Source organism: Macaca fascicularis, chromosome 4, assembly GCF_037993035.2.
Source record: "Macaca fascicularis isolate 582-1 chromosome 4, T2T-MFA8v1.1".
NCBI classification, from domain to species: Eukaryota; Metazoa; Chordata; class Mammalia; order Primates; family Cercopithecidae; genus Macaca; species Macaca fascicularis.
In genome coordinates, this window is record NC_088378.1 from 110,882,219 (window position 1) to 110,896,309 (window position 14,091).

At 35.5% G+C, this 14,091-nt stretch overlaps 1 protein-coding gene across 1 annotated transcript in view; it reads left to right on the forward strand.

Annotated features, from left to right (window-relative positions):
* LOC135970601 (protein eyes shut homolog) overlaps nucleotides 1–14,091 on the forward strand; it is a 230,428-nt gene that overhangs the window by 211,387 nt on the left and 4,950 nt on the right. The window contains exon 4 of the mRNA XM_065543892.1: nucleotides 3,951–4,065. Coding sequence (XP_065399964.1) covers nucleotides 3,951–4,065 — 115 coding nt within the window. The remainder of the gene's footprint in view (nucleotides 1–3,950; nucleotides 4,066–14,091) is intronic.

Below are 14,091 nucleotides of genomic sequence, written 5' to 3' on the forward strand. Positions count from 1 at the left end.
GACACAATTTAAAAATCATCCTCTGGCCAGGCACAGAGGCTCACGCCTACAATCCCAGCTCTTTGGGAGGCAAAGGCAGAAGGATCACTTAAGCGCAGGAGTTCAAGACCTGCCTGGGCAACATAGTGGGACCCTATCTCTACACACACACATACACAAAAAATCATCTTCATTCCCAGTGAAACAGGAAAGTTCCCCGATTCCCCTCACAGGACGTGTGACAAGGATATGGCTCCCCTGTTTGGTCACCTTGCAGCTCAAATCCCTAGAAGTAGCATGCAGATAGGCAGGTACAGAGGCCAGGGCGAGTGCTCTGGGCTCTCGGCCCCGTGGTAGCATCTAGGGGTGGGTGTCTGTGACTCCCAAAACCCAAGTGGGCATGTGTTACAGTGTGCTCCTTTAGCTTTGTTCTCTGTGGGTGGCTTACATGTTAATCAGCTCAATGGACCCTCTGCCCTATTGCAAGGGCAGGGGGCCAGTGTGACAGCCTTCTGTATCCTGAGCTCTTGCCCAGTGTCCCAGAAGAATCAGATCATATACAGGCTCAAAGGAAGAGTGCAAGGTTTTACTGAGTGCTGGAGGTGGCTCTCAGCAAGATGGAAGGGAGCTGGAAGTGGGGATGGAGTGGGAAGATGGTCTTCCCCTGGAGTCGGGCCACCCAGGGGCTGGACTCTTCTCTGACAGCCCCCAGCCAAACTCTGCTTGGCATCCAGACATCAGTACTATTCTCTCTTTCTCTGCTATATTGTTCCACCATGGCTGGTCTGCTAGTCTATTGGTCTCGACATTCAGCTGCTTCTGTGTGTGCCTGCTAAGGTCTCAGGTTTATGTGGGCACAGGATAGGCGGTATGGTGGGCCAGAGTGGTCTTGGAAAATGCAATATTTGTGCATGAAAATAGGAGTGTCTGTTCTCATTTAGGTTCGTGGGCATAGGCCCAAGGGTGGAGCCCTTGCCAGGAACCCTGCCCTTCTCTACCCAGCATTTCCCTGCCTGCCTCCCATATCACGAGGATACAGAGATAGCCACTGTTAATATTAGTAGAAGTAGCTCTGGTATTATCCTCTGCATATTTTTATTAAAATTATCTTATGAAATTCAAATTACATGTATCTCTTTTTCTATTTCACACAAATGTCTTTCTGTGTTATTATTATTCTATTGTTTAAGAGCTGGATAAATTATTTAAATTACTTGATTTAATTAATTAAGAAATGAACTCTTCTTTTTTTTACCTTTTTGCAGCCCTTTCATGTGTTTTAGATAACCTGAACTTCCATTTGGGCAGGTCTTCTAAAAATCTACAAATAAATTGTCTTTTCCAAATCAGAATGTTTCCACCAATATTGCTAAGTATACCTAAAAATTGTAAATCTAAAGTGCAAAAATGTTAAGGACACTGAAAAAAAAGTCCGTTTCATCGAATTTTAGTTTTTAAAATAATGCAACTTGAGTATTTGATTTTGAATTCCATTATGAGCAATATTAGTAGAAGTGGATGAACACTTCAACTTGACTGTGTAATTTATTTTTACAAAAATCTCTTTAGAGATCCCTGTCTAGTCAGCAAATAATTGCTTTAACTTGGATTTTAATATTAACACTGAATGATTTATGTACATTAAATAATGTGATTCTCACTAACCATTTATGAGCTTAGAATGATTATCTCCCTTCCGTGCATAATCACACTTCAGGGAAGAAAGGTTAAGTGGTTTGCCTAAGATCACTCAGCCAGTCAACAGATTATCTCAAAATATGATCCTTAAGTCTTTAAATCATTAGACTCAGCAATACTTGAGAGGCATAAGGGATATGCTCTTAGGCTTTTCCTCAAATGATTTATGTGGCATAATATCTCATTTGTTTATAGGGTTTTTTGTTTCTTATGACACAATTTGGTCTATAAGCAAGCATGAGACATCATAAAAGTGAACATAAGAATCAACATGTGGAAAAAATTCTGGGAGACTTAGCATATCAATTTCCAACATAGTTCATAAACCAGGGAGATAATATAAACCATCATTTGTGGAAGGGTCAGGGGGAGAAAAGAAGGAATAACAGAAAGCAAATAGAGTGAATAGCTTACTTTGGTGGAGCTTCAGTTCCAAGTTAGATTTCAACAAGCTCTGAATGAGAAAAGCAGAGATCTTGTGCATTTCCTGAGAGCAATTCTCTCCATCTCCAGTATAAAAGCCTCCATACATATCAACCTGGCCATATCCACACTGATGGCAAATATGCTTCATATATTTTTACAGTACAAAATTCACACTAAGTGGGAAATTCTTAGAATTCAAGAATTTTTAACAGTGATCTCATCAGAATTAGAAATGACCTTGGTAAACTAAAGTGGAAGCCAAAAAGGTAGTGGAATGATTTATTGGAAGGATCATATCAGATTCTTATTACCTAGTAGGCGAGGAGAAGGAACCAGCCCACAGCTGTGCCTTTAAGAGGGGTAAGAGAAAGAGGAAACTTAGGGTTTTTTTGTTTTTGTTTTTTAATTCAATTAAGTCGACAAAGTTATTTTAAGAAAAATTATTACTATTTAACCAATAATTGTTTAATAAAATTGACTTTTTGTTTGAAAAATAAAATGACCAGCTTCTCCAGGTCTGCCAGAAACTTCTCTGGTTTTAAAACTGAAAGTCCTGCAGGGCACGGTGGCTTACACCTGTAATCCCAGCACTTTGGGAGGCTAAGCGGGTGGATCACGAGGTCGGGAGATCGAGACCATCCTAGCTCACGCAGTGAAACCCCGTCTCTACTAAAAATACAAAAAAATTAGCCAGGCGTGATGGTGGGCACCTGTAGTCCCAGTTACTCCGGAGGCTGAGGCAGGACAATGGCGTGAACCCGGGAGGCGGAGCTTGCAGTGAGCCGAGATCTCGCTACCGCACTCCAGCCTGGGCGACTGAGCAAGACTCTGTCTCAAAAAAAAAAAAAAAGAAAAAGAAAAAACTGGAAGTCCCATGTCCTGGGAAATGCCTCAGGCCCAGGCAAACAAGAAAGTCTGGTCAAAATGAAAAGTAAAAAAAAGTGTGATCATTGTCCAAAATTTAAAAAATACAAATAAGCAAGAATGAGAAATGAAATCATCCACACTCTCAGTATGCAGAAATAGCCACTGTTAATATCAGTGAACGTATTTGTATTATCTCTATGAAATAAACTTTATAACAATGCAAGTTACTATTGTTACAACAGGTGCCGGGGTAATATTGTTTGAAATTTTTTAAAAATTCTAAATAAACTGTTTAAAAAGTATGCCAAGTACCTTAGTATATGTACCTTTTCATATGATTGCATCATTCTATAAACTGTGATAAATTTTCAGTTGTGTATTGACCATTTCTGCTATTCATTCTACAAACTCCCTTAACCTTATACTTTTCTTTATCTCTGAGATACAGTACCAGCCGGTACATTAGCAGCGTGCTTTCTGAGTTCTGATAACTGTATCACAGTGTAATCTCACTACTCAGGGGTATGCAGCCTTTCATTTCTTATTCCATTTCAATTTCCCTGTAGGCCAGGGAGGGGAAATTTTTACCTAGGGAGTTTAGCATCATTTAACATTGATGTTACTTGTCCAACAATCTCCTACATGAGTGAGACCATATGTCAACCCCAGTTAGCACTTAAAATTTATCAATATCTACTTATATACATGAAGTTCTTTTTATTCTGTGGGAGGTTTAACTTTCTGAAAGTATTCCACGTCCAGTTTTAAAGTCAGTAGGAGAGAAGGAAAATAAAACGCAGTGTTAGAAAAGAAATACATCCTTTATCTACTTGAAAATGTCCACACTTGGCTGGGGCCATATTTCAGGATTGTTGTGATCCAGAAAGTACCTCTCTCAATGAAGAAGCACTTACTATCCACGTGTGAAGTTACCCCTTTCTTGCCAATAACACATATCATAATGGCCTCTTCTGTTTTAGGTTTAGCCACACAATGCCTATTGGCAGCCCTGGAGTTGTTTGTATGATTGAAATGACTGCAGATGGAAAACCTCCAGTACAGAAGAAAGACACAGAGATTTCCCATGCCTCTCAGGTAGGTATGCAAATATCTAGTTCCAAACACTTAACTGTGCCCTCAGTATTTCAGATAAGTATTTTTTACATGACTAAGTAGTAATCCTATTTCTTAATTGAACAGATTCCTTGTAAAAACTCTCAACAAAGCACCAGAAAATTCAACTCATACTTTAGGGATGATTAAATCTATTTAATGTTGCCTGTCACTATAAAAGTTTTATCAAATTTAACAATAAACTTATTTTCCTTTCACACTTTGAATTTAATATATTGTGCTTGACTCTAAAAAAAAAAAAAAAGACAGCTCCAGAGTGGAGAAAGATTAGCAAAATATGCCAATTTTTTAAAACTTGTGTTTTTATAACATATGATAGTACTTACACTACTTAAAAAGGCCGTTCCCAGTCTTACAGATTTGCATTGGCCAGAAAATTTCTCTTAGAAACATTGAATGAGTCTAAATTAAAAGAAGAGAGAATGTCTGTCCCTCCAGAGACCAGGCAATTTGCTGAATTCTTTCAGTTTTAATGATGTGGTTGGTTACATTCTTCTTAGTGTAACTTTATCGCAATACATTTATGGTAAAAATTCCTAGTTCGTTTGATCATCATGGAGAATTAATCTGTATAATTAGAGCTCTAATTTTGGTAGACATTAAAGCTGCCACTATGCACTGCCTTAATGATTGGAAATTTCATTTTATTTTCATTTCTTCTATATAGTCTCTTGAATATATATAGGCATCCAAAAGAAACACATAATCACATCTAACATTTGTATAAGCACATTATATTTTCCAAACTATGGCCTTAAATATTATCTCATTTAATATCTGCAAGAACGCTGAAAAGGTAGAATGATTCTCTCTTTTCTACAGCTGAGGAACACTGAGTATCTTTTCTGACCAGAATTGTATAGTGATAAGAAAGGAGACTCTACCTCAGGCTCTGTTTCCCAGCGCTTTTGTGTTCCTTTATAATGCACTGTACGGCTCTTCATTTGCTACTGCAGCTGACTCAAAATTGTTCAAGTGGGTTGTTAGGGTAGGAATAAAATTGTTTTTAGGTTTTAAAACGTCATTCTAGATCCCGAGAGGGCCACACATTTAGATGTAAGACATGGAATATTCAAGCAGTGGAAAATATATGAGTCACTCGTAATGAAAAATGGAAAGCATTCAGTATGACTACATCTTTATTCACTCCTTATAGTTGCCCATTTTTTATATTGAAAGATCTGTATTTTCTTATGGATAGCAAAAAATATGCTACTAACTTCTACATTAATGAATCACATATTTAACAAATAGAATCCAGTAAATGCTCAATAAATACCTTTTTGTTAATACAAAAAAAAAAAAAAAAAACTAGCCGGACGAGGTGGCCGGCGCCTGTAGTCCTAGTTGCTCAGGAGGCTGAGGCAGGAGAATGGCGTAAACCCGGGAGGCCAAGCTTGCAGTGAGGCGAGATCCGGCCACTGCGCTCCAGCCTGGGCGACAGAGCGAGACTCCGTCTCAAAAAAAAAAAAATAAAATAAAATAAATAAATATATATATATATCCTTTTGTTGTTGAAAATGTTAAATAGGACATATTTATAGCCTCTTTGACAAATCAGTTACCTTGCCCTTTAGGCTGACCAAATGAAATACCGATCAGAATGCTGCAAGCAATGCGCATGCACACGCAGAGACTAACACAGGGGAGTAGAATTTACTATATCAATGGAAAATAATCCGGATAATTTTAGGGTGGTAAAGAGAGAATGAATGTAGGCACTCTAAAGCCTCAATGGCTGTTCCCTGCTGCCACTACAGGAGCTGTCACATGCTTTTACAGCTCTCTGCCTCCTTAAGTTTAGCCCAACTCAAGTGCTCCTAAGCCTGGGTGAATCACTGCTGCCTTCTAACTTGTGTTAACCCCAAAGCTCAATTTGGTCACTCTTATGGAGGCTATATGTGGTGAGATTCTCTCAGATAGACTTCAGTCCTAGAGTTATGGTATATTACAGCCTCTAAGTGCCAACCTCTATGGCACAGGCCCTTTCTCTCCAAGTTCTGGCGGGATCTTGTCTGAGAAAGAACACCTAAAGGTGGCTTCCAACTGTGAGTTATACCTTTTCTACTGCCTTTTCCTCTTACAGTGGGAGAATGATGGAGGTTTGTGGAATAAAGATACAAGAACTGAAAATTTTGCGAGCTGAAGCTATTTAATTTTAAGAGTCATGGACTTTGGCACAAAATGTCAAAATAGGTTCCAGCACTGCCTCTACTCATTATAATTTAGTAGGGATTGTTAAGTACATTCAAAGAATCATTATGTACAAGATAGTATTTTTCAGTACATAAACCCAAAACAAAGCCAGATTGACACCGAAGCGTCTGAAATCTGAAATGTGATATTCTAGATTGGATAAGAAAAAACACCTATAATAATTTGGAGGGTTTTTTGGTAATTTTGAAAGTAAAAAGTAAAAATTTATTCTTAATTCTGAAAATAATAGCCAAAATATATGTTCCAGATACCGTTCTAAGCACTGTTCATATTTTAAATTATTTATTTAAATTATATAAAAAATACGAAGTAAATACTATTATTATCTCCAAATACAGAGAAGGAAAATAAAGCACAAAGGGGATGAGTTTCCTGCCCAATATCACACCGCTATTTGGGGATTCAAATCCAGACATTCTCACTAAATAGTGCATGCTTTTAACCAAAACTATGTGGTCTCACAACATTTTATATGATATTTACTTTTTTTTATTTCTAATGTGATTTATTGTTTTCTTTTGTTTTTAAGTTCTGGGATACACGTCCTGAATGTGACATATGATGTTTTCCTTTATTCTATTGCAACTATTACTAAGCAACAAAATTTTATGTGTACAGTACATTACTGTTAATTACATATGCATTATTATAGAACAGTTCTCTAGAACTTTTTCATCTTATCTGAAACTTTATACTCATTGAAGAGCAACTTTTCATTTCTCTCTCCCTGCAACCTCTGACTACTTTCTGCTTCTATGAGTTTACTTTTTGTACCTTATCTAAGTGGAATCATGCAGAATTTGTACTCTGTGGCTGGCTTATTTCATTTATCATAAAGTCCTCAAGGTTCATCTATGTTGTACCATATGACAAAATTTCCTTCTTTTATAAAATTAAATATTCCATAATATCTACATATATATATCGTTTTCCTTTATTGTATTTTTAATTGACAGATAATAGTATATATTTATCAGGTACAATGTAGTGTTTTGATACATGTATACATTGTGGAATGATCACATTAGACAAATTAGCATATCTATTACCTCAAATATTTATCATTTCTTTGTGGTAAGAAATCGAAAATCTTCTCATTTAGTTGTTTTTAAAAATGTTATTATTAACTGTAGTCACCATGCTATGCAATAGATCACCAGAATTTATTCCTCTTATCAAATTGTAAGTTTGTACCCTTTGACCAATGTTTTTCTTTTTTCTGTCTATCCCCATTCCTGACCAGTCTCTGGCAATCACCATTGTACTTTCTATTTCTATGAATTCAACATTTTTAGATTCTACATATAAGTGAGCTCATACTATACCATATTTTCTTTATTCATTTATCAATTAAAGGACATTTATGTTGTTTCTATCTATTGAATGATGTGAATAATGCAAATAATGCTACAATGAACATCCAAGTGCAAATAATCTCTTCAATATCCTATTTCCAATTCTTTTGGATAAATACTGAGAAGTGGTATTGCTAGATCAGATGGTAGTTCTATTTTTAATTTTTTGAGAAACCCCCATACTATTTTCTATAGTGGCTGTATCATCTTACATCCTGACCAACAGTGCTCATAAATTTCCATTTCTCCACATCCTCACCAAGACTTGTTATTTTCTGGTTTGGGTAATAGCCATCCTAACAAGTATAATGTGATATCTCATTGTGGTTTTATTTGCATTTCCCTGATGGTGAGCATCTTTTCATATACCTGTTGGCCATTTGTATGTCTTATTTGGAAAAATGTCTATTCGTCTTTTGCCTATTTTTTAATCAGGTTGTATTGGGGTTTTGTTTGTCTGTTTTGTGTGTTTGTTCATTGCTATTGAGTTATAGAAATTCCTTGTATGTTTTGGATATTAATTCCTTATCAAACATATGGTTTGTAAATATTTTCTCCCATTCTGTAGTTTTCCTTTTCACTCTGTTAATTGTTTTATTTGCTGCATAGAGGCTTCTTAGTTTGACATAGTCCCACTTGTCTATTTTTGCTTTTGTTGTGTGTGCTTTTGGTGTCATATCCAAGAAATCATTGTCAAAACTAATGAAGTATTTTTCCCATGTTTTCCTCTAGGGGTTTTATGGTTTGGGTGTTAAGTCTTTAATCAACTTTGAGTAGATTTTTATGTGTAGTGTAAGATAAAGATCCAATTTTATTTTTTCAGTTTTCTAAATCCTTGCTTTTTAAATTATACCATTACTTTCTCATACAATAAAGGGATTTCAGAAGAAACAAAGGAAAATATATTATTGATTGTCTTACTGATTCAGTGAAAACATTATCGTAGAGCTGAACAAATTGATTCCTGATGATGAGTAGGGGTTACCTTCTTGAAAATAGTTTCCTGTGTGGAAAATATTGTGGAAAGTGGTCCAGAGTCTTCCTTAGAATGTGAACTTGTCTTCATTCTTTTGTTATTATAGTCAATATAACGGTCAGTAGAATGTTTGCAATCCAAGATGTTGCTGAAGCTCTACTGTCAGGAACTGCCTTAGTGAAAACTAAAGGAATTCAAGGCCTTTCAGGGTCTCTCAGTTACTAGTGAAAGATAATTTACTTGTGACTAACAGGGAATTCCTGGGGCATTCTTAAAATGATGAGAATCCTTGGGAACATGCACTATTTCCTACTCCCATTAGAGTAATTGTTGCATAAGCAGATTTAACATATTTATCTGTTCCTACTTACGGTTTGCCACTAGACTGATGTATCAGAATTTTAATGCCATATAATTATATATTGTAAGTTAAAGCAGTGTAGCATACTGGTTGAGAATAGAATATTTTACATTTTATGATATCTTCAGTGACTGTACCTCAGCTAAGTTCTGAATTTTCTACTACCTCAAGACATCTTTCAGATATATGCCAAATGCTTGCTCATTATAAAATGACACTCTTTTGCATGTGAATACCCAGTTTTCTAAAGACCATTTGTTGAAGATTATTTTCCACACGCACCCTTTTCAAAGATCGTTTGACCATGTGTGCATGCGATTTTTTCACAGCCTTATTATGTTTCATCGGTTTATACATGCCTTTATGCCAGCACCATACACTTTTGATTACTATAGCTTTGTACTATACTGTGAAATCAGGAAGTGAGAACCTCTGCCATTTTGTATTCTTTCTCAAGATTGTTTTGGCTATTTGGCATCCTTTGGTGCCATACGAATTCCAGCATTGTTTTTTCAATTTTTGTAAAAATATCTTTGGAATTTTGGTAGGGATTGTATTGAATCTGTAGACTACTTTGGATAGTATGGACATTTTATTGATGTTCCATGAATGTAAAATGTCTTTCTTATTTATTTGTGCCTTTTTTCTCTTTCAAGAATGTTTTATAGTTTTAAGTTACATGTTTTTTGCCCTCTTAAGTTTATTCTTATGCTATTTTATCCTTTTTCGTGTATTATAGATAAAATTGTGTTCTTAATTTATTTATGATAGTTAATAATTAGTCCATAGAAGTGTAATTAATTTTTTGCTGATTTTTGTATCCTGAAATTTTGCTAAATTTGTTAGTTCTAACAGTTTTGTGTGTGTGCATATATGTCAGAGACATTAAGGTTTTCTATATATATTATAGTGTCATCTGTGAACAAAGATAATTTTACTTCTTTATTTCTTATTTGGATGCATTTTCTTCCTTTTTTTTTTTTCTTTTGCCTAACTGCTCCAGCCAGGACTTCTAGGACTATGCTCAATAAAAGCAGTGAGTGGGCATCCTTATCTTGTTCTTCAACTTGAAGGAAAAGCTTTAGGTGTTCACCATTGAGTATGATATGTATTCTGTTGAATTAATTTCCTCCTAATCCTAATTTGCTGCGTATTTTTTCATGAAAGAGTTCTAATTTTGTAAAATGACATTTCGCATTTATTGAGATGATCCTGTGATTGTTATCTTCCCGTTTGTTAATGTAACGTATTATTACATTCTCCTTCCTGTCTTATAAGACGGCAGGAAGGAAAATGAACACAAGAGGAACTACCAAACACTTATAAAACCATCAGATCTCAAGAGAACTGCCACTTTCACAAGAACAGCATGGGAAAACTATCCCCACGATTAAATTACCTTGATCTGGTCTTTCCCTTGACATGTGGGGATTATGGGGATTTAGGGGATTACAATTTAAGATGAGACTTTGGGTGGGGACACAAATCCTAACAATATGAGCATGGAATATATTTTTCCATACTTTCACTTTCTGATTGTATGTATCCTTAAATCTAAAGTGAATCTCTTGCAGGACAAGTTTTCTTGAACCTCCTTTCCTTTCTTGCTTTCTTCCTTTTTGACTTTTTAGTGACATAACTTGATTTTATTTTTTGTTTTTTTGTATCTTCTATGGGTATTTTTTATGGTTACCATGAAGCTTACACAAAATATTTTATAGCTATAGCAGTATATTTTAACCTAATAATAACTTCAATAACGTACTAAAACGCTATTCCTTTATTGCTCCTACACACACACACACACACACACACACACACACACACATACTTTATGTTATTAATCATAAAAATAACTTCATTTTATATTGTGTACATGTTAACATATTTTATAATTATAGTTATTTTATACTTTTACCCTTAATTTCTAAAATCCTAAAGTTAGCATGCAATATACCCATGTAACAAACCTGCACATGTACCCTTTGTATCTAAAATAAGTTGATATCTTTCAAAAGAAAATATTCCAGAATAAAAACCATAAAAATAACAATACAACTATAAAAAATAATGCAAACTAAAAATAAATAAATTCCAAAATTTATTTACACACCATGATTACAGTATTACAATATTCTATATTTGTATACACATTTACCTTTATTAGCAAGTTTTATACTTTCATAAGTTTTTGTGCTGTTGTCTAGTATCCTTCTATTTCAACTTGAAAAACTTCCTTTAGCATTTCTTGTAAGGAAGATCTAATGATTAAATCCCTCAGTTTTTGTTTATGGGGAAAGTCTTTATGTCTTCTTCATTCTTGAAGGACAGTTTTGGCAGATACAGTATTCTTGGTTTGCAGGTTCCTTTAAAAAATGTTTAGCACTTTAAATATATCACCCTTTTCCCTCCTGATGTGCAAGGTTTCTGTAGAAAAAATCTACTGATAGTCTTGTGGGAGCTCCCATTTGCATGAAAAGTTGCCTTTTTTGTGTGTCTTTTAAAATTCTGTTTTGGGCTATAATATGTCTCAGAGTGGACTTTTTTATGTTCATTTCTGTTGGACTACTTCAGCTTCTTGATTCTGGGTGTCCATTTTCTTCCCCATATTTATGAAGTTTTCATTCATTATTTCTATGAATAAGCTTTTTCTTGTTTCTTTCTCTCTTCTCCTTTTGTGACATCCAAGTGATCTGTCTTTGAATTTTATGATTCTTTCTTCTGCTTGACCAAGACTGCTGTTGAACTTCTGTAATGAATTTTTAAATTCGGGCATTACAGTTTTCAGCTCCAAAATTTTTGGTTGGTTCTCTTTCATATTTTCTCTCATTTTTGATATTTTCATTTTGTTCAGCATCACTTTTCTGTCTTCATTGAACATTTTCAAAATGTTTACTTTGAATTTTTTGTCAGGTAATTCATATAGATCTCTTTTTAAAGGGTTGTCTCATAGAGATTTATTTTGTTCCTTTGATTATGCCATGCTTTCCTCTGTCTTCCTTTGCTTTCTAACTTTGTGGTGGAATCCACACATTTGATAAAACATCCACTTCTTCTAGTCTTTTTGGACTGGTGTTTTGCACAGGGAAAGACCTTTAACCATCAGTCTGCAGTCCTCTCAAATGTTTCCTATGGATGTGTCTTCTCTGAACTTGTGCATGCAGACTCCAAATTAAAGTGATTTTCCAGTTTCTTTTTTCAGGAGCTCATAATCTCTTGCTCCCTTTACCTTCTGTATATGGTACTATAGGTTCTCTGGATATGCTACAAGCTGCCCATCTCTCTTAGTCTCAGAAGCCCTCAGACTTCTAGAGTATGCCAAGTCCCATTAGCACTCTCAATCAAACAAGATAGAAATTAGTCTCTTGCAGCCTTCTGAAAACCAGAACATTGGGTACATGATCCACTCTTTTACCTACTCTCTCCTGAGGGAGAGGTCACCAAGCTATGCCAGCCTCTGTCTTCTCTACCCTGGGTCCTTTGAAGCAGGAATAAGCCTCCAAACACTCTTCTTTTCTCAGTAGTCCCCAGATATTGAGAGTAAGCCAGGTCCCATCAGCATTCTGAGACAAGTGAGACAGAAACTAGTGAGACAGAAGCCCCCCAAAAGCCATAACACTGGATGCATGCCCTAATTCTTTACTTTACCTCCCTGGTGAGAAGCTGGAAGGTGAGAATTTTCTCTGATCCCATGCTAAGCCGGGACAAGAGACTGTGGTGAATGAGTGCATATTAGTCCAAACCATCACCTTTGCTCTTAGTGATCTCCAGTGTGGTACCCTTTCCGGAGTCAGAAAAGGCAAAAGCCAGTCACTCAGACAGCTCCCCAAGGAGTCTGAATGCTGGACATGTTTAAGTCTTCTGTTTCCCTTCCCAAGTCAAAACTGGGAGCAAGGAGTTTTCTCTTCATTATGCCATGCGATGTTAGGGAGTGGACTTGTAATGAATGAATGCCATAAATTTTCCTTACAGCTTTGATATAGCTGGCTTCACAATCACCTGACATGTGGGACCCTCTTAACTGTTTTCTAAATCCTCACAAAGGGAATCGGTCCATGTATTTTTGTTGCATCTGTGTCTCCACAGGGGAAGGAGGATCTGGGGCTTCCTATTCTGCCATCTTGCTGACCTATATGCTATTATTTTGCAACAATTTTTTTATTATTTCATTCTCTAAATTATATTTAATTTCTTTATGGACAAGAGTAATCCCACATACTTCTATTTACACTTCCCTAGATCAATGTGTTCACAAAGTAGCAACTCAGTTTATCATTGTTTCTCTAAAGTTTAGTTGTCCCTTCAACAAGGTGAGGAGATACTATTTTGAGAACATTTCCTAGCCTAGAAAGCCTTAAGAATCAAATATTAACTGTGCATTATTGATCATAACATCAATAATAACTTCACTCATATTTATCAAATTTTTAAAGAAATAAACTTGTGTGAGCTACTGTCCTATGCACTATGCCATATATATATTAAATACAGAAGGGTATATTAGAATAATAATATAACATTTATTCTGAGTGGGATCTTACAACGACATCCCATGTGCTGAATCTAGCAAAATATCGAGATTCTAAGGCAGCAAAACACAGGGAAAGAGGCCTAAAGACAACTAAGAGACTGAGGAAAAGCAGGATTGGATTTCATGAAGCAGGGTCATTTGTAAAAAACGGGCATGAAACTTCCTATTTTCAAGGCACTTCGATGGACGCCCAGAATCCCAAGATAATCAGGGCGAAGGCTCTGTCCTAAAAATAAATATAAATTAACATAGAAGATATCATATGCTCACAGATTATTATACTTTAGGGCAAAGTAAGAGAAAGAGAGGGAGAGAGCAATCCTTTAACTGCAAAAGAATGGGAATTTTGATAAATATTGCTTGTGTTATTTTTTATCCCTTTTCACTTATTTCATTTAAATAATTTTTAAGAATTTAAGCTTTTTTAACATGTGAAAAGTTACTTCAATAAATCCTTCTGAAACACTTTATCCAACATTTCTTATCCATCTTTATTCCAAAACTTAATGTTTCTGATTTTAAATTTGTTTCTATACAATTCAAATAA